Source organism: Anastrepha ludens, chromosome X (genome assembly GCF_028408465.1).
Source record: "Anastrepha ludens isolate Willacy chromosome X, idAnaLude1.1, whole genome shotgun sequence".
In the NCBI taxonomy this organism is placed as follows: Eukaryota; Metazoa; Arthropoda; class Insecta; order Diptera; family Tephritidae; genus Anastrepha; species Anastrepha ludens.
The window spans coordinates 85,431,682-85,451,827 of NC_071503.1; the positions used below are offsets into that span (position 1 = coordinate 85,431,682).

General features: G+C 34.1%; 2 protein-coding genes across 33 annotated transcripts in view; one reads left to right on the top strand and one right to left on the bottom strand.

Annotated features, from left to right (window-relative positions):
- The window catches only part of LOC128870443 (twitchin), a 243,403-nt gene that overhangs the window by 28,222 nt on the left and 195,035 nt on the right, over positions 1-20,146 (bottom strand). For 26 of the 29 annotated variants that reach the window (XM_054113106.1, XM_054113098.1, XM_054113102.1 and 23 more), the window contains 9 exons: positions 12,754-12,834; positions 9,122-9,247; positions 7,586-8,285; positions 5,978-6,331; positions 4,109-5,821; positions 2,407-3,306; positions 1,427-2,190; positions 1,211-1,346; positions 33-923 (listed from right to left, as the gene is read on the bottom strand). In XM_054113106.1, the coding sequence (XP_053969081.1) occupies positions 33-923; positions 1,211-1,346; positions 1,427-2,190; positions 2,407-3,306; positions 4,109-5,821; positions 5,978-6,331; positions 7,586-8,285; positions 9,122-9,247; positions 12,754-12,834 (5,665 nt within the window). The remainder of the gene's footprint in view (positions 1-32; positions 924-1,210; positions 1,347-1,426; positions 2,191-2,406; positions 3,307-4,108; positions 5,822-5,977; positions 6,332-7,585; positions 8,286-9,121; positions 9,248-12,753; positions 12,835-20,146) is intronic. The other 3 variants (XM_054113100.1, XM_054113088.1, XM_054113104.1) reach the window with 2 other exon arrangements.
- Positions 11,578-18,667, top strand: LOC128870448 (uncharacterized). Of its 4 annotated transcripts, none has more exons than XM_054113109.1 (2): positions 11,578-11,650; positions 17,984-18,667. In XM_054113109.1, exons 1-2 carry the CDS (start codon positions 11,622-11,624, stop codon positions 18,432-18,434), a joined length of 480 nt encoding a protein of 159 aa, XP_053969084.1. In that variant the 5' UTR covers positions 11,578-11,621; the 3' UTR covers positions 18,435-18,667. The 4 variants fall into 4 exon arrangements, 1 of the variants encoding a protein (XP_053969084.1); XR_008455378.1 differs by lacking the exon at positions 11,578-11,650 and adding an exon at positions 12,760-12,836; XR_008455377.1 differs by lacking the exon at positions 11,578-11,650 and adding an exon at positions 13,284-13,444.

The window sequence follows — 20,146 nt, forward strand, 5'->3', positions numbered from 1 at the left end:
CTGCTTAAAAATTAGTAACATATATTACTTACAAAAACGTGGCTTAGCTGTGTGCCAATTTGTCTGCTCAGATGGCTCCGAAGAACCTGCTTTATTTACAGCACGAACACGGAATTTATATTGTTGTCCTTCTTCCAATTTTTTTACTGTACCTTTACATATCGGACCGTCAACTTCGGAGACTTTAACGAACTCCCCAGTATCTTTATCCATCATTTCAATAATATAGCCAGTAATTGGTGCACCGCCATCACGAATCGGAGGTTCCCATTTAAGTTTCACATGGTGTTCGTCCCAGTCTTCCAACTCTGGTAAACCAGGAGGTGCTGATACGTCAAATGGATTTTTCGCTACTATAGCTTGTTCAGTGTCTAAAGGTTCTGATTCGCCTTCTTCGTTGACAGCTTTAACGCGGAAGAGATAGCGATGATTGGGCTCAAGTCCTTTAATTTCTAGTTCAAGTTTTTCAGGATCAACGGATCCAGCTGGTACCCAACGACCGACAGCAGTGTCTATCTTTTCAATTACATATCCAGTAAGAGGTACACCACCATCATCTCTCGGCTTTTTCCACTTCAACTTGCAGCCTTCTTTATGTATGTCAAATGTTTTCAGGGGCCCCTCAGGCTTAGCTGGCTTATCTAGTACTATAACTTCAACTTCAGCTTCATCTATACCATTTATATTTTCTGCTTTTATTTTATAAATTCCGGTTTGCGAACGCATTATATCCAAAATTGTCAATTTCGTATTATAATCCTCATTTTCTAAACGCACTTTGTTATCGCTGGAGAGTTCCTTCTCCTTGAATGCCCAAGTTAGATTTGGCGCAGGTTCACCTCTCACGTCCACATCAAATTTAACATTTTGGCCTGCCCTAACTTTTACGGGCTTCAGCTTATCACGATTAATATGTGGTTTCACTGAGAATCATCAAAAGTTCATTAGTAAATGGCAAATAAATTATTTCACATTTGCAACATAACAGATTCCAACGAAAAAGCTTTGCTTAGCAAATAAATATTTATTTTCATACATATTTAAATATATATACTATATATGTTAAAATTTAGATACGTTTTCGTGTGAAAAAAATCCTTAAAAGAAATATGTTGAAATAAAACAGAAAAGAAGTTAGTAATTTCATTAGCAATTAGCAATTTAGTAGCGAATGGTTCGGAGCAAATTAAGCGGATATTATGTTCCTTACAGTTTCTCGGTTTAGCTATATGAGGTTCCGTAGCTGCGCTAGGCTCACTAGGTCCAGCTTTATTGATGGCGCGAACACGGAACTGGTAAATGTTACCTTCGATCAGACCATCAATAGCAGCTTCGGGATTAGGTGTCTGCGAAAGCAAAAGTCAGTTTTGTTTTTCATTTCATTATATTATATTATATATTTAATTTATGCATTTCTGATACTTACATCTGTGGTTAACAGCCCATCCCATACCGGAGAGTATTTGTCCTTTTTCTCAATTACATAACCAACAATTGGCGCACCTCCATTATCTTTGGGAGGCTCCCATTTCAATTTAACCATATGCTCATTAAAATCATCAATCTTTGGCAAACCCGGTTTACCGGCAACGGTATATGGATCTTTAGCTATAATACTACCATCAGTTTCAAGTGGTTCTGATTCACCCTCCTCATTGATGGCTTTAACCCGAAATTGATATTCATGGCCTTCTTGTAGGCCTCTGATATCGATTTCAGTATCATTGCCAGGGGTGCGTCCAACTGGTACCCAACGCCCTTGCTTCTTATCAAACTTCTCTACTTGATAGGCAGTAATTGGCTTGCCACCATCATCTTCTGGTTTCTTCCATATGAGTTTGCAACTATCTTTCGTAATGTCTTTAACTTCAAGTGGTCCCTTTGGCTTAGCTGGTTGTCCCAAGACGTTGACCTCCACTTCAGCTTCATCTTCACCATGTTCATTAACCGCACGTATTTTGTAAGTACCAGTATGCTTACGTACAGTATCAATTATGGAAATTTTAGTGTTATGTGGGATATTTTTAATTTCATAATTCGAAGGTAACTCTTCTGACTTTAATTCCTTATCATTTTGGTACCATGTAATAGTCGGTGGTGGCTCACCTCGTATATTGACATCATACTTGATTGGTTTACCGGCACGTATTAAAAGTGGTTTTAGATTAGTACGATCGATTCTCGGTTTGACTAACAAAAAAAGAGATCAAACAATGAGACGAAGGAGCAAGTAGGTGGAGAGCACACCAAAAAGAAAATAAAAAATAAAAGCTCTGACTATTTTTGGTAGCACAAGTCAAAAAATAAAATCATTCCTTATGTTTTTGACAAAAACTTCCCAACTCAAATAATCTATTTCATAAGGGTAGTTACGTCTTTAAGGTAGTTACGACATTAAGTACTTACGTTTCTTATATTTGGCGACTTGAATTTTACTGGGATCAGATGGTGGCGATAGGCCTGCCTTGTTTATAGCAATAACACGGAATTGATATTCTCCGTACTCCTGTAATCCAGCTAAGCAGGCATCTAACTGATTGCCAGGCACTTCAACCGCTTTCTCCCAATCAGGTTTGTTTTTATCTTTTTTCTCAATAATGTATTTTTCAATGGCTGCACCACCATCATTGTTAGGTGGTGTCCACTTAATTGAAATGCTCTGGTTGTCGTAGTCGGTAATTTCTGGAGTACCTGGCTTATTTGGCTCATCGTATGGATCCTTAGCAACCACGCCAATCAATGTAGTTAGCGGTTCGGACTCACCTTCATCATTTATCGCGCATACACGGAACATATATTCAGATCCTGGATTTAAGCCAGTCACATCAAAACTGGGCGGCTCCTTTTCACCTGGAGAGCGTCCAACGCGCACCCACTTGCCAGTGGCTATATCCATTTTTTCAACAACATACTCTTTAATAGGTACACCACCATCATCTTCTGGTTTTTTCCACTGTAATTTACACCCATTCGCAGTTACATCGCTAACCACTAATGGTCCCTTTGGCGAGGTAGGTATACCGATTACAATCAGCTCAACGGTTTCTTTATCAACGCCGTTGCGATTTTCAGCTTTTAATGTATACATACCGCTGTCTTTGCGTATTACATTCGAGATGATAAAGTCGGTGTGATAGTCGACATTCTCAATTTTTATACGATCGCCAGTGGATAGTGGTATATCATCGCGCCAACTCCAATGTAATGTTGGAACTGGTTCACCAATGACATCCACTGACCATTTGTGGGTACGACCAGTCTTGATAGTGACCCGCTTAAATGTTGAACGGTCGATTTGTGGTTGCACTGAGAATAATGTGTGTGTCAAAATATGGGAAGGTGTTAGAACGGATATTGTGATATTAAAAGATAAGATAATAAAATTATGAAAATTAGACAGATATCGACTGAATATCTTCTTGTCAACACATCAATCATGATAAGAGTTTTATTGTAAGGCTAATAGATGTAACTGGCTTAATAGATGCGATCTTACCATCTTTTACGATGAATATTATATATTCTAAATATATCCGAAACCCTAGCCAAAGAAACAATGATGTGTTGGCAAAAGTAATCAAAGAGAACAGACAAAGTACTTGTATATTAAAATTAGAATAGAGCATTAGTACGCAGAATAATGTATAATGTAATGTACAAATAAACTCAAGTAAACATATGAAAAAATGGAGGTTTAGGTTTGATGAGGAAATTCAGTTCGGATAGTGTGAGTACAGTAGAGTTGCACAAACAATGCATATTATTATCGATATATTTCTTTCATCATTCATTCAATCATTAATAATTTTATATAAAGCATAAAGAAAATATGCATCAAAATTATTGCTTAGCATTTTTATTTCTGAATCAAAAGGAAAGAATTTAAGTTGAATAGATTAAGTGTTAGCTTGCCGCAGTTGGTTGAGCGTAATTTATATTTCGTTATATCTTATCAGTACCAACATACTGATGCATAATATATTGAATACTCTTGCTGTACTTCAGCTATAAGCAAATGATGGTATAAAAATGTTGTAAGCTAAGCTTTTTAGTCGATATCATAAAAAATTTTGCACGAACAATTTTTGTGTTAAAACAATCAACTTACGATTTTTATGTTTACACAAATGATTGTCAGTAGGTTCAGATGGTTCTGAGGGACCAGCTTTATTTACAGCACGTACTCTGAATTGGTATACCATTTTCTCTTTGAGGCCATCTACATAGCACTCAGGTGTGGGAGTTTGAGTTTTCGCTATTTCGCTCCATGTTGGTGAAAATTTGTCTTTTACCTCCACGATGTACTGCAACAGCGGTCGACCTCCATCAGACGGTGGCCGCTTCCATTTAAGCGATACGCTCTTATTGTCGTAGTCAGCAATTTCAGGCTTACCGGGTGGACTTGGTGGATCATATGGGTTTTTGGCAACAATGGGCTCGGTGGTCTCCAAAGGTTCTGATTCTCCCTCCTTGTTCATAGCTTTGACGCGGAATTTATATTTCTTGTTTGGTGTAAGGCCCTTGAAGTTGAAAGATGTTTCGTCTGGACTAACTTCCCCAGCTGGAATCCAGCGCCCTGTCTCATCATCCATTCTCTCCAATGCATAACCAGTGATTTCACAGCCCCCGTCATCTTGTGGACGTTTCCATTTCATTTTGATATGATCAGCACGTACTTCTTCGGGTTCCATTGGACCACCCGGTGCTAATGGTTTATCTAGTACAGTTACTTGAGCTTCGGATTCAATTGTACCAGAACTGTTGGACAAAATAATTTTGTAAAGATTTGTATCCTTGCGAACTGCCTTTTTAATAGTTATACATGAGTTACGTTCCATTTGATCAAGGAATATACGTTGATTGTCGAAAAGCAAATCTTCTGAGCCTTTGCACCATTTAGTTGCCGGTTCTGGTTCACCGTCGTATTTGATGTCAAAACGCACAGTTTGACCCTTTTTAACTGTTATGTTCTTCAGGCCGCTGCCAACAATAAATGGCTTCACAAAGCGGCATTTAGCAATTATAGCCTTCGTTTTGTCACTGGGTTCACCTGGACCAGCCTTGTTAACAGCACGGACTCGGAATTCATACTGTTGTCCCTCTTTTAAACCGTATACTGTACCTGCACGCATATTGCCGGGAACTTCCTTACCTGCTATCCAATCATTGGAGAATTTCTCTTTATATTCAATTATGTAAGCAGATATAGGATCGCCACCATCTTCATCAGGTGCATCCCATTTCAGATCAGCATGATCTGTATCCCAATCAGTAAGATCAATATTCTTCGGTTTTCCTGGCTCATCCCATGGATCTTTGGCTAATACAATGTTTTTGAAAGAAGCAGGATCGGAAGGACCAATCTTATTCACAGCACGCATACGGAATCTGTACTGTTTTTTTGGCGTAAGGTCTTCAATCTTCTTAAGGAGTTGTGCTTGTGGCGTAACCTCAGCGACAATCTCCCAGCTTTGCTTTTTGCTCAAGTCCTGGCGCTCGACTATATACTTAATGATTGGCGAACCACCATCGTCATCGGGCTTGTCGAAAGTCACTTTACAAGATGTCTGGAAAACCTCCACAACATCGACATTTCGTGGTGGCTGTGGAACGTCTTGGAATATAACATTTACCATCTTCACATCTTCACCTTGGCCATTGCAGAGTTTAATTTCATATGGTCCGGAAAGCTCACGTGCTGGTTTCTTAATTTTAAATGTGATTTTGTCTTCAGTTACACCTACTTCAACTTCCTTAACAGGCAAAGGTTTGCCATCCTTAATTAGCTTCGCTTCTATGGGAGTTTGCTTTGTACCGCTGACTAAAGTGAATAAAATAAAGAAACAAGAATGCGAAACAATATTTGAAATACGTATATTAAGTAGGCACAACTGATGTCAAAAATGAAGGAAATTTATGCTTCTAAACAAAGAATAAAAGTCTTTATAAATTAGTTTAAAGCTTAGTCCAAAATTACCTTTGTATGGCACTTCAAGTAAAACAGGTGCACTAATTGGACCAGCGAACTCATCCGGACAGTCAATGTTTGGTCGGCTTTCACCTTTTCGTACGGTTAGTTTACACGTGGACGATAACTTGCCAGATTCACATGTTATTTCACCCACATCGGTAAGTTCAAGATTATTGAAAATCAACTGGTGCTTTCCACCGCCAAGATTTTTAATTTCAATGCGTTCATTAGGCTCAATGAGGTTACCGTTAATTTTCCATTCACAAGGTGCCGTTTGATCTTGCAGTTCAACGTCGAGTACAAGTTTTTCACGTTCTACTGCATCGGTGTCTTTAAGCTTCTTATTGAAACGATTTTGATCTATATATACATATATAAATATTTTAAAATTACATAAAAAACAATAAGAATAAACAAAATATATTTAAATGTTCCATAGTTCATCATATTTAAAAAACAAATATATAAATAATTGGCGCGTACACTTCTGTTAGGTGTTTGGCCGAGCTCCTCCTCCTATTTGTGGTGTGCGTCTTGATGTTGTTCCACAAATGGAGGGACCTACAGTTTCAAGCCGACTCCGAACGGTAAATATTTTTTATGAGGAGCTTTTTCATGGCAGAAATACACTCGGAGGTTTGCCATTGCCTGCCGAGGGGCGACCGCTATTAGAAAAATGTTTTTATTAATTTTGCTTTCACCGAGATTCGAACTAACGACCTCTCTGTGAATTCTGAATGGTAATCACGCACCAACCCATTCGGCTACGGCGGCCGCCATATATTTGCTCTCTTGAATTATCACTTGCTATACTTTATCAACGAAATCATTTCTGATATAAGTAGATACATACTATATATATATGATGAATTATTATGTATTATGTATTAAAATGAATGTTTCTTGTCTGAAATCATAACGTATGGTCGAACTGTGTATTGCCTATTTGATACATATTCATGAAGCCTATGAGTACAAATGTATGTACCGATGTATGTTCGAATATCCGAGCATGAAACCCCAAGCCATAGGAGCAATTTTTTTAATAGCGGTCGCTCCTTGGCAGGCATAGACAAATCTTAGAATGTATTTCCTCCTCATAAAAAACATTTTCTGTATGGAGGCGGCATAGAAATGTAGGTCTCTCCATTTGTGGAACAACTTCAAGACGCACACCCCAAATTGGAGAAAGATCTCTGCCAATCAACCATGTATAAATTAAATGAAAGATTTTATCGAATTCAAAAAAAAATTGCCTATTTAAAAATTACTGTTTTGAAGATAACTCAAAAATTTGAGAGCTTAAATAAAAAAAAAAACGTGTGTCACGAAGAGACACATCCAAAGTGAAGCTTCTTAGATATACTTAGAAATAATGAAAAAGTAGTGTTTGGAAGGGACGTAGGTAATACAATCACTGACAACTAAAAAATGAAAACAGATAAGATCCATTTTCCTCGATACGCGAAGACACAGAACTTATCTTATCCTTCCGAAGTCGTTATATTATCGTTGTTAATAATTATTATAACAAAATCAGTTCGACTTCTGAAGCAATCCTCGGTCACTCTGGTCGAATATATTATACAATCTAAATGATTTTTTCTTACTTACAATTGATTATAATTTCTGCTTCAGTTTTGTCAGCATTCGTAGTACATCTAAAATTGCCAGCATCACTGACTTTACAATCTTTTATTATGAGTTTGCGCTTGCGGCCATCTTTAACGATTTGTATGCGTTTATCTCCTTCAATTTCTTCATCTCCCCGCCACCATTGCACTTCACCAGTAGCATCGTCTATTTCACATGCCAGCGTAATGTTGTCTTTTTCAATGCATTGTAGGGATTTCAGTACTTTCACAAATTTATATGGGTATTCTACAATTTTTACTGCTGACTCAGTCTTATCTGGCTGCTTATCCAGTTGGCACCGGTATTGACCTGTGTCTTCAAGGACAGATTCTTTGATTATAAGCTTAAGATTTCCATTAATATCTTTTGATATTAGGTAACGAAGATCATCAGTATCGATTTTCTTATTATCTTTGTACCAAGTGACATTGGCCATACTGCTACTAACAGAGCATTCCAGCGTTGTTTCGTGCTTCGTAAATCCTTCGATTTTCTTCTTAAGCGGCTTGGTAAATGTATAACTGGGATCAGCTTCTTCGACATTTAAAAATGCCGTACTGGACACACCGCCTATTTCAATAGTATACTTGCCGCCATCCTCAACTTTGGGATTCATGACAATCAACTGGTAAGTGTCATTTTCATTTTTAAATTTGTATTTGCTGCCAGTGAAAAGTTCCTTTTTGTTGGGTAGTAAATATTAGTGAGGTATTGGTCAATACATCAAGGAGAATTGATTTCAAAAACAATAATTAAATTAAGGCCATACAAAATTTCTAATTTTGAAGAGTATACCAAACAAAATCGATTTATTTCCATTTTCAGTAAAATTCCTCATAATTAGACATTCATCGTCGCAGTGTTTTTGTTACCGGGCTCGAAATCTCGGGCAAAAAATAATTTTTAAATTGATCAGAAACTGGTGTTTATTTCATATGTTATACGAGTCTATGGATATATGCAAATATACATATTAATATTACCTATGTACATATGTATATAAAGGATTTTGTACAATAATACTTTGATTGAAAGAATTTTTTAATAGTCGACGGCTTTAAAATAGATGGTTCAAGTTTAAAATGTTCATGTTCCAAATGATTCCCGATATTTTGGATGTGTTGAGCAAGAAAACATGCTTGGGATGTTCTTGAATTTCGTCGGTTTATGAGATACTTTGTAGGGTATCCGGTTATTGGGGAAAATTAATGAAAAATCTGTGTGCACGAAATTGAAGCTTGTGTGGCCGTTCGTAATGAGGAATTTTACTGAATATGTATTTATAAAACGAAATAATTAATTGCACCGCAAATTTTATTATTTATTTGCATTGCATTGAACCGAAACAGTTTTTTGGTTCTTATTCCATCGAAAACAAGTGCCTTGGGTATAATAAATTCGATACTATCCGAGCTAAATAAAACTCAAAAATAAGATACCGGTTTTTAAAAAATTTCTAGATACTTATTCGACTTATACTTGCTAATGCACATAAAAATAATTGTATTTACTTACATCCTTGCGCAACATCCATTTTGGCTTACAATTCGGTTTGCTGAAACGTGCTTCGAAAACGACTTTCTTGTCTTTACCTTCCTTGGCAAACTGATCGATTAGCGGGCTCAGGAAGGATTCCTGCTTCTGTTTTTATTTTTCATATTATTATATTTGTTAAGTATTTTATATTAAATATTGTTGTTAAAATTAACATCATTGTTGTTTCCGTTTCCATTTATTATCGTTGAAATTGCATGAGTTTTAATTCATTTCGTATATATTTTTAAATATTTGTTGATTGCGTCGTGTTTTTGTTTTTGATTGTCGAAATAAAGGTTTGCGTTGTCAAAAATGGGAAAAGAAATAATATTGTAAAATTATTTTTTCAATTGTCATACATCTTATTTTCTTGTTTATTTTTATTTTGGGTTGTGCGGTAACTCCAAAATTCAGCGCTCAAAAATTAGCAAAATGAATACCAGCGCGCGATTTCCAACTGACTTCATCGTGTGTTCCGTGTATGTACATCAATTGAAAATACATACGTACTTATTCTGCCCTTGAGTAAGTACAAGCAGAATACATATATGTAGTTTAAAAAATACATGTATGTACGTACATATGCACATGTATCTGCCACAAAATCTTAGTCATTAATAACGACATACCAGTTTTTGATATAATTTACCAAATAGTCACCATTTTTAATGATGTGAAGCAGGAAACACTTAGTGAAAAATCGTAAATTCATGCCGTTGAAATTTTATTATTATATAATACATTTCAAAAAAATGGAGGTAGAAGCAAAAAAAAATAGTATATTGTATTAATATCACTTAAACCGAACATCTCGAAAATAGTTTAGTCTTGGACACCAATTAATCAAAAATTACCTAAATATTAATGTCCTGAAGTATTTAAGACGACTTTCATTTGGACGACAACTTTGTTTATTTACAGTTTCGTTTTAAGTTGTGATGCATTTGTATGCATATATGTAAAAATAAAATGCCCACATTTTCGGTCCATGTCTTAAAAAATAATTGTTTTAATATTTTGTGGCACATACATATATGTATGTAATTATGTTCATCATAGGTAAAAAAAAATTGCCAACAAGATTACATGAAAGTCCATTAGTAATTGAGCATTTGGTTGAAAAAAGCTAAAGCTTATATTTAAGCATAAAATAAAGCAAACACATAACTTACGACTTACAAATAGACATATAAAACAAAATTCGGAGTTGTAACGTAACGCTAGTGAGTAACGTTTGTTTCCCGATATATGTATAGCACACAAAATTCCAAAAAAGACGCTACTTTGACTGCCAAGTGTATAAAAATTGTTTACGAACTTTTAGTAAGGCTTATAAAAACTAATTAAAATGTAAAAGATGCAATATATTTGTGTATATGTAATATTAATACGCAATGTAGGTGTAAAAATATAGTGATGAAAAAATAAAAAATACATACACAATAATATTATATCATTGCATATGTATATGCATCACTTTTTTTAATAATGATTTTGCAAGAAAACTCTAGGCCTGCAGTGACATACTCGAATATAGTATAGAAATTTAATAAGCTGGAGCAATTGTATTTTTAAAATACATTAAATAAAACCGTAATGGGTGGCCCATTCAGCGTTTGGAATTTGAACTATTGATATTTTTAACTTTGACAGTTAAAATGGCATGCGGGTTATATATTATAAAAAAAAAATTGTTAAATAGCCTGTTTTTGCCTGAACAGTGAAAATGGTGATGTCAATTGGCAGCCTAGAAGTTGCGATTTGACCCTATTCCTCAATTTTTTGAGGCGTACTGTGAAGTGCAAATGTTTCGACATCTTTCAGTGACAATTCAAAAGTAAAAATATGAAATCGAATTTTCCAGCCGCGGAAGCCCTTCAAATTAAATTATGTTCGATATTTAAAGGCAAATTTAAATCCTTACAGTAAAATAAAATTCATAGAAAAATATGAATGCATTCCAAGCGCTATGTGGACCACACTGCAGTTACATACACTCACATATTTACACACACTTTTGTATAATGTATAAGTATATGCATACATATATAGTGCATATGTAGGTGAATTAAATTAAAAAGTGTAACTGTTTTGGCTCATAACTGCAAAGAGCTTAAACCATTCGAAAATGTTAAAGACACTTTTTATTACAGTGTTTTTATTTCAAAATATTAAATAAACTTCGCATACCTTTCTATTATTACCATCTGCTGTCACATTCTTGGGTCATAAGCATGCCAGATTTATTTAAAAGTGGGTAGATACATATGACGTGTACCCTGCAGCAAATCAGACCATCCACAGACTAGCGCTGACCTCGCAATATTAGCTGTCTTAAATCCCCAGCAAATTCTTTCAACTGTGTACTTCTATGTAACAATGATATTAGTTGCGATAATAGCGGCAAATGCTTACAACTAAATGCTTCCAACGTTTTGCAACACAATTTTGACTCAATAGTGACCCTTTTTAAGTGCAAATGGCCCTTCACATTTATGGATTTTATATGTAAGTATGATATTTGGTTTAGCTGACCCAATAACTTTAATATATATTGAGTAAGAAACAACATCCATACACATATAGTAAATTTATTGTGGAAGTAGCCAACTCGGGTTACTAGAAGACGAATTTTATACTATTACTTTTTGCCTTAGGACTTATAGACACGTACTTTATCGGTAATAAAACCAACAGTGATATAATTTTTCATCCTTTCACAACATATGAATATTTTTAACACGCATAAGTAGCTAGGTTTACTAAATTACTAACTTAAATCATGGTGCAAATATTAATCAGTTGTGATCGATCAAAAATTTATTTTATTTATATTGGTTTTCACTTGCATGTTTTTGAATATTAATTACCAAACGAAGTCATTTTCTTGTCAGAAACGTTTTTTGAGTAATAAATAATCAACTTGCTTTGCGCCGCATCTAAATCTTGGAAAATTGTCCCAACTTTACTGCAGGGTATATGTATATAAGTACAAGCAAAAACCTGCAAAGGTTTCGAAAAAACTTCAAAAATGATTATCACAACATCCACAAACAGACACCAACAATTTTTTGTATTAAAATGTTTGTTTTTCAAAAACATGTAGGCTTTTTCTTTACTTTTTTCAAAATAGTAAAAGCAATTCAAAATTTTCCCATCTACGAGCGATCAGTAAAAGTTCTGAAAAATCGACATTCAAGAGAGTAAAAGAAAGTGAAAAAGAGATATTGTGAGGTGCAGAAAATTTTCGAAAAAGTACCATAAATATATTACTGATCGAAAAATATGGGCATATGCATTCAAATTCATATTGTCCTTAAAAACGCAGTATATACGCATTAAAAAGTAAAGAGCTTTGTTTAATCACGAGTAGATATTATAAGTAGGTACACACATACATATATATGGAGAAGTGAAAAGTTTCGTTTTTTTTATTACAATTAATATATTATTAATGTTATTAATGTTTTTGGAAATGTGAGATAGAGAAAGTTCAAGTAGACAACATCGAGCGCTAAAGAAAACTCATTTTGAGTGCCAACTGCGTGGCGAGGAATGTAAAAAAGTTGTATAGTAGTCAAATGGAGCTGGGCTGATGCCAGTAGTCGAACCTCTTCGCGACGAAATGGATGTAATGTTGGCCAATCGGGTATCAATTCAGCTAAGGATGGTCTACGTGTTGGTGTTGTCGCCTGTATGTACACATTTTTTATTATAGAAAATAGAACATATACAAAATTTTAGTTGTAGGTAACATTTCTTTAGCATTGATTTATATAAGTATATGTATTCTATGTTGGTCTACATTAACGTACTTTAAAAGAGTATGGAACAAAGTTTTACTCTACACACATATAATTCCACACACATGCCATGTAGTTATTCATTGCATACATATTACTAGTAAGTGATGGTGTGTGGGCTTATTAAATGTTTTGTGTAATAAGTGTAAAAAGATTATGATTATTACAAGGATATTTGGGAAAGGAGTTAGAAACATTACCTAACGATATTTGTTTCAGCACCACTTAAGTAAGCCAATATGTAGTACCTCAGTGTACTTTAAATTGTTCACTCAAACATATCATGATGTAAGCATCGATCAGAAATATTTATAAGTTTCATTTGTGATGCAGAGCAATAAGGTTCGCGTGATTCTTCTTTGTGTGTAAAGATTCCAAACGGACTCCGTTATATATTTAACAATTAAAGTGAAGAATGTGTATCTACATATTTGCGATTGTGAAAAATAAATAATACAATTGTGTAACTCTTGCAACTAATAAATTGAAAGGTGCAAAGGTTAGCTGCCTAAAAACTTGGTTTGATCCGAAGATTGTAAGAATATAGTTCTTGGGATGAGTACTCCCGGAAACGCCAAGCGCATTAATAAAATATGAATGCATTGCTTTCTGTTTGCGTAATTAGAAAAACATAGTCAGCGTGGATTAGAATTACATTAGATTAAAATAGGCCTCTTCTTTTCGCCAAGTTTTACCGAGTGGCGAATAGATGAAGCATTTGGCATAAATAAACATATCTTGGCAACGCTGGAATAGAGCTGCTTAAAATTACATGGGTTTGTAAAATAATGAGTTACACCAGTTTTATGAGGTATAACTATACTAGCGGCGGATCTTGCTCGACAACTTTGTTGTTGCTTTCGCATCCAAATTTTTCTTCAAGTTAGTCGAGCAGAGAGATATCGAACAGAGAAGTGGCAAATAGAAGAGCTCTTATAACAGGAATAAATTTTGTATTTCCTTTTTAAGTTCGTCCGTCTCTTATTTCGTTACATATACATAATGTACCTATGTACATACCTATTTAGGATATAAAAGTTTATTGTAACAATCTACACGTTTTATTGTGCTTTTATTTATTATTAAGTATAAGTTTTAATATATATTTCGTAAACGTTAAAAAGGCAATTGTTACACACACCGACTGATTACATCGACCGACACATGTTTGCACATATAAGCAAGAACTGTATATTCTGAAAGTAGGTCAAAATAAAAATATCCCTGTCTGACCGTTTTTTTAGACCAATTCGCTTGCGTTTTGAAACGATTTTAAATTGATTTTAGTTAATATTACCCAAACGATTTGAAAAAGAAAAATGTTTAAAAATTTTCCCATCCACGAGCGATCAGTAAAAATCCTAAAAATCAACATTTAAGAGACAGAAAGAAAGTACAAAAGATTGAGTGAGGAGTACAAAATTTTCGAAAAAGTGGCACAAAAAATATTACTTATCGAGAAACATATGCATTCAAGTTCATATTATCTTTAAAAATGCTGAAAAGTTCAATGTATAGGCATTAAAAAGTAAAGAGCTTTGTTTAATCATAACTAGGTATTATGTATAGGTAGGTACACATATACTGAAAAGTGTATTTTTGTTTGATTACATTAAGATTATTATTAATGTTATTAAAATTTTTGTGTTTTTTGGAAATGTGAGAGAGAGAAAGTTCAAGTAGACAACATCGAACGCTAAAGAATACTCATTTTGAGTGCCAATTTCTTGGCAAGGAATGTAAAAAAGTTGCATAGTAGTCATATGGAGATAGGGCTGATGTCAGTAGTCGAACCTCCTTGCGACGAATTGGACGTAATGTTGGCCAATTGGATATCAATTTAGCTAAGGGTGGTCTACGTTTTGGTGTAGTTGCCTATATGCACACTTTTTTTGTTATGGAAAATAGAACACATTAAAAATTTTAGTTGTAGGTAACATTTTATTAGCATTGATTTATATAAATATATGTATTCTATGTTGGTCTACATTAACGTACTTTATAAGAGTATGGAACAAAGTTTTACTCTACACACATATAATTCCACACACATGCCATGTAGTTATTCATTGCATACATATTACTAGTAAGTGATGGTGTGTGGGCTTATTAAATGTTTTGTGTAATAAGTGTAAAAAGATTATGATTATTACAAGGATATTTGGGAAAGGAGTTAGAAACATTACCTAACGATATTTGTTTCAGCACCACTTAAGTAAGCCAATATGTAGTACCTCAGTGTACTTTAAATTGTTCACTCAAACATATCATGATGTAAGCATCGATCAGAAATATTTATAAGTTTCATTTGTGATGCAGTGCAATAAGGTTCGCGGGATTTTTCTTTGTGTGTAAAGATTCCAAACGGTCTCCTTTATAGATATGTAGGTGTACTCATATGTTACATATCACTATTTGACAATTAAAATGAAGTCAACTGTGTATCTATTTGCGATTGTCAAAAATAAATAATAGTACTGTGTAGTTTTTGCAACTAATAATTTGAAAGCTGCAAAGGTTAGCTGCCTAAAAACTTGGTTTGGTCCGAAGATTGTAAGAATACAGTTCTTGGGATGAGTACTCCCGGAAACGCCAAGCGCATTAATAAAATATGAATGCATTGCTTTCTGTTTGCGTAATTAGAAAAACATAGTCGGCGTGGGTTAGAATTTGATAAGAACAAAATAGGCCTCTTCTTTTCGCCAAGTTTTACCGAGTGGCGAATAGATGAAGCAATTGGCATAAATAAACATATCTTGGCAACGCTGGAATAGAGCGGCCTAAAATTACATCTGTATATAAAATAATGAGTTATACCAATTTTATGAGGTATAACTATACTCGCTTTCGGCGGATCTTCGTCAAGTTAGTCGAGCAGAGAGATAACGAACAGAGAAGTGGCAAATAGAAGAGGTCTTATAACAGGAATTAATTTTGTATTTCCATTTTAAGTTCGTCCGTCTCTTATTTCGTTACATATACATAATGTACCTACATACCTATTTAGGATATAAAAGTTTATTGTAACAATCTACACGTTTTATTGTGCTTTTATTTATTATTAAGTATAAGTTTTAATATATATTTCGTAAACGTTAAAAAGGCAATTGTTACACACACCGACTGATTACATCGACCGACACATGTTTGCACACATAATCAAGAACTGTATATTCTGAAAGTAGGTCAAAATAAAAATATCCCTGTCTGACCGTTTTTTTAGACCAATTCGCTTGCGTTTTGAAACGATTTTAAATTGATTTTAGTTAATATTACCCAAACGATTTGAAAACAAAAAATGTTTAAAAATTTTCTCATCCACGAGCGAGCAGTAAAAATCCTAAAAATCAACATTTAAGAGACAGAAAGAAAGTACAAAAGATTGAGTGAGGAGTACAAAATTTTCGAAAAAGTGGCACAAAAAATATTACTTATCGAGAAACATATGCATTCAAGTTCATATTATCTTTAAAAGTGCTGAAAAGTTCAATGTATAGGCATTAAAAAGTAAAGAGCTTTGTTTAATCATAAGTAGGTATTATGTATAAGTAAGTACACATATACTGAACAGTGTCTTTTTGTTTGATTACATTAAGACTATTATTAATATTATTAATATTTTTGTGTTTTTTGGAAATGTGAGAGAGAGAAAGTTCAAGTAGACAACATCGAACGCTAAAGAATACTCATTTTGAGTGCCAATTTCTTGGCAAGGAATGTAAAAAAGTTGCATAGTAGTCATATGGAGATAGGGCTGATGTCAGTAGTCGAACCTCCTTGCGACGAATTGGACGTAATGTTGGCCAATCGGGTATCAATTCAGCTAAGGGTGGTCTACGTTTTGGTGTTGTTGCCTGTATGTACATATTTTTTGTTATGGAAAATAGAACATAGCAAAATTTTAGTTGTAGGTAACATTTTATTAGCATTGGTTTATATATGTATGTATTCTATGTTGGTCTACATTAACGTACTTTATAAGAGTTTTACTCTACATACATATAACTCCACATACATTCCATGTAGTTATTGATTGCAAAAATATTACTAGTAAGTGACGGCGTATGGGCTTATGAAATGTTTTGTGTAATAAGTGCAAAAGATAAATTCAATGCTTTGCATTTTTAATATTCTGTTTTATAGTGTTATGTAGCACTACATATCCTTTGTACCTATGGGTTGCAACTGACGATTTAGAAGTTAGCTTAAAGTTTAGAGGATAATAAACAGTTTGTGGGAATAAAAGCTTTTAATTTTTTGGATATGCTTATATAGTGATTTGCTATTTTACATTTACAAAGAAGTAAAATGTGTATATATTTGCGATTGTAAGAAATAAATATAATTAAGTAATTTTTCCAACTAATATATTGCATTTGAAAAGTTGCAAAGGCTATCTTCCAAAATACTTGGTTAGATACGAAGCATGTAAGAATATATGTAGTACTCGGGGTCAGGGACCCTGGAAACGCCAAGCGCGTTAATGAAATATATTTGCATAATTATAAAAACATAATCGCCTTGGGCTAGAATTTGGTTAGATTAAAATAATGGCAAGTAATTTTTTATTTCTTATTTAAAGTTCGTCCGTCTATAGTTTTATTACATACACCTAATTGACTTATTTGGGGCACATAAATTTATTGTAAATAAATACAAGTTGTTTTGTGGTTTTATTGATTATTAAGCATAAGTTTTAATAAATATTTCGCAAATGTTATAATGGCAATTGCTAAACAAATTACAAAAAATTTAAATATTTTGGCACACATGAGTGAGAGCTATATATTCTGAAAATAGGGCTAAAAAAAGATATCTGGCCGTGTCTGGCAGTTTTTAGACCAATCGGTTTGCGTTTTTTAGACGCAAAATTGCTCTAATTATTTTTACCCATACGATTTTTTTAACAACACGTTTTTTCTGGTTCAAAAATTTAAATATTCCAATGTAAATTGAATCCAATATAGTAAAATAAATTTAGTAAAATAAATTTAGTAGACTTGTTTTATAATAAAAAAAAAACTTTCTTTCATTACAGGACTTATTTTTTCCTGGAATATTGCCAATATCATAAACAGAAAAGAGAGATGATTCATGATTTTTTATGGCCGGAATTGGATGGTATTGATTTGGACAACGTTTATTTTCAACAAGACGGCGCTACGTGCCACACAAGCAACAAAACCATTGATCTTTTACGGGAAAAGTTTCCGGGCCGTGTTATCTCTCGAAGAGGTGATCACAATTGGCCACCGAGATCTTGTGATTTAAAATCTCGTGGCTTTTTTTTTTTTTGGGGCCACGTGAAAGACAAAGTCTACGCCAGCAGCCCAGGGTCGATTCAAGACCTTAAAGATGGAATTTGTGAGGCTATCGAGGGCATGGGGCAGCCACTTTGTAATTCGGTTATGGAAAATTTCATGAAAAGAATATTGTCCTGTAAGCGTGGCCGTGGAGGTCGTTTGCCTGATGTTATTTTCCACTATTAACGGCATACCTTCCTCTTCTTAATGAAATAAACATCCGATCATTCATATTAAAAAATAGCATTTTTCTTTGAATACCAAAATGACACCTCTTATTAAAAAGCCCTATATATACCAATCCTAAAACCAAGCCGTAGGTGTTATACTATATAATTGGCGCTTACCCCTTTTTAGGTGTTTGGCCGAATTCCTCCTCCTATTTGAGATATACGTCTTGATGTTGTTCCATAAATGGAAAGACCTACATTTCTACCGCCATTGCCTGCTGAGGGGTGTTAGACCGGTATTAGAATATAACTTTTTATCATATGGTGTTTCATGCAGCGATTCGAACCTACTTCCGAATGGTAGTCACGCATCAACCCATTCAGCTACGGTGGCGGCGAATCGCAATTAGTATTTGAAAAGTTGGTACTATAAATAAATTGTCACAGAAAATAGTTATGCGGTGCACATATGCCACTAAAAATTCATTTGCCGTATAACCATTTGAAGTACTCCCTTTCAATCGTGCTGATCGTGACTGTTGGTCACTTTGCCATGGCTCTAATCCTGAATCTTTCAATTAACAAAATAAGTACCAAAAATTTATTACAAAAAAAAGAGGTTGTCTGTAAAGTCGGTTTACTGACGATAGTTTAACGTGACAACGTCATAAGAAAATATTGAAGGAATGGTTGCAATTTCCAAACAAAATTTTAATTTTATTTGTTTGATAGATATTTTGTATGGATATAGAGGAGGAGGTAAATGGAATTGCAATGGAATAGGTCAAGTTACATTTACACAAACGTGAAAAATGACGAAACATTTATCAAATTCATGAAAGATATCTTCAATTTCGATTGTGCATCAGACGTTAATAAGTCAACAACACTAAGAGGCACCATCATCGATTTGCCTTTTTCAAGACACTTTACACTCGAAACACTCCCTTTCATTTCCTACTTTTTCTATCACCGTCCTATTCTCATTACCATGCACACAGGAAGAAGGCATATGCAAATACAAGCATGTGAATTTATATACCTACATATGCGCATATACATACATATATATGCTCACTCAAGTAGGACAGAGCCAGATGTCGAACGTTGCCGAACGCGGGGGCCGATTGTGCTCTTTGTCGTTCGTTCCGCGCTCTCGCTTGCAGTTCAAGCACATTAGCTTACATTTGCTTGCGTACGGAATAGATTCGTATATTTGATATGCCCATATGACTTGTATGCATCTTTACATATAGATTTGTTCTTTTTGAAAATTGCGCGAAATTGTATATGTATATGCATGTTTATATACATATAATATATTATATTAGTATAAACATATCTTATAAGGTATATGGTAAATATTACCATACATTTTTTCCTTCATATATAATAAAAAAATTAATAATAATAACATTAAAACAACAGGTATTATTAACAAACTTGGTTTTATTTTAAATTCTTCAAGTAAATCAAATTAATAATAATCAATAAGAAGGCATATGCAAATACAAATACGTCAATTTATATATGTACATATGCGCATATACATACATATATACGCTCACTTAAGTAGGAGAGAGCAAGATGTTGAACGTTGCCGTTCGTTTGCTTTGTTTGCTTTGTCGTTCATTCCGCGCTTTCGCTTGCAGTTCATTCAATGCAATGAGCAAGGTAACGGCAATGAGCAAGGTAACGACATATGAGCAAGGTAACACTAATGAGCAA

Coding starts and splice junctions, on each gene's coding strand:
- LOC128870448 (XM_054113109.1), top strand. CDS start 11,622: ATGGCCCTTCACATTTATGGATTTTATAT. Junction 11,651..17,983: donor CACATTTATGGATTTTATAT/GTAAGTATGATA, acceptor CTTTCATTACAG/GACTTATTTTTTCCTGGAAT.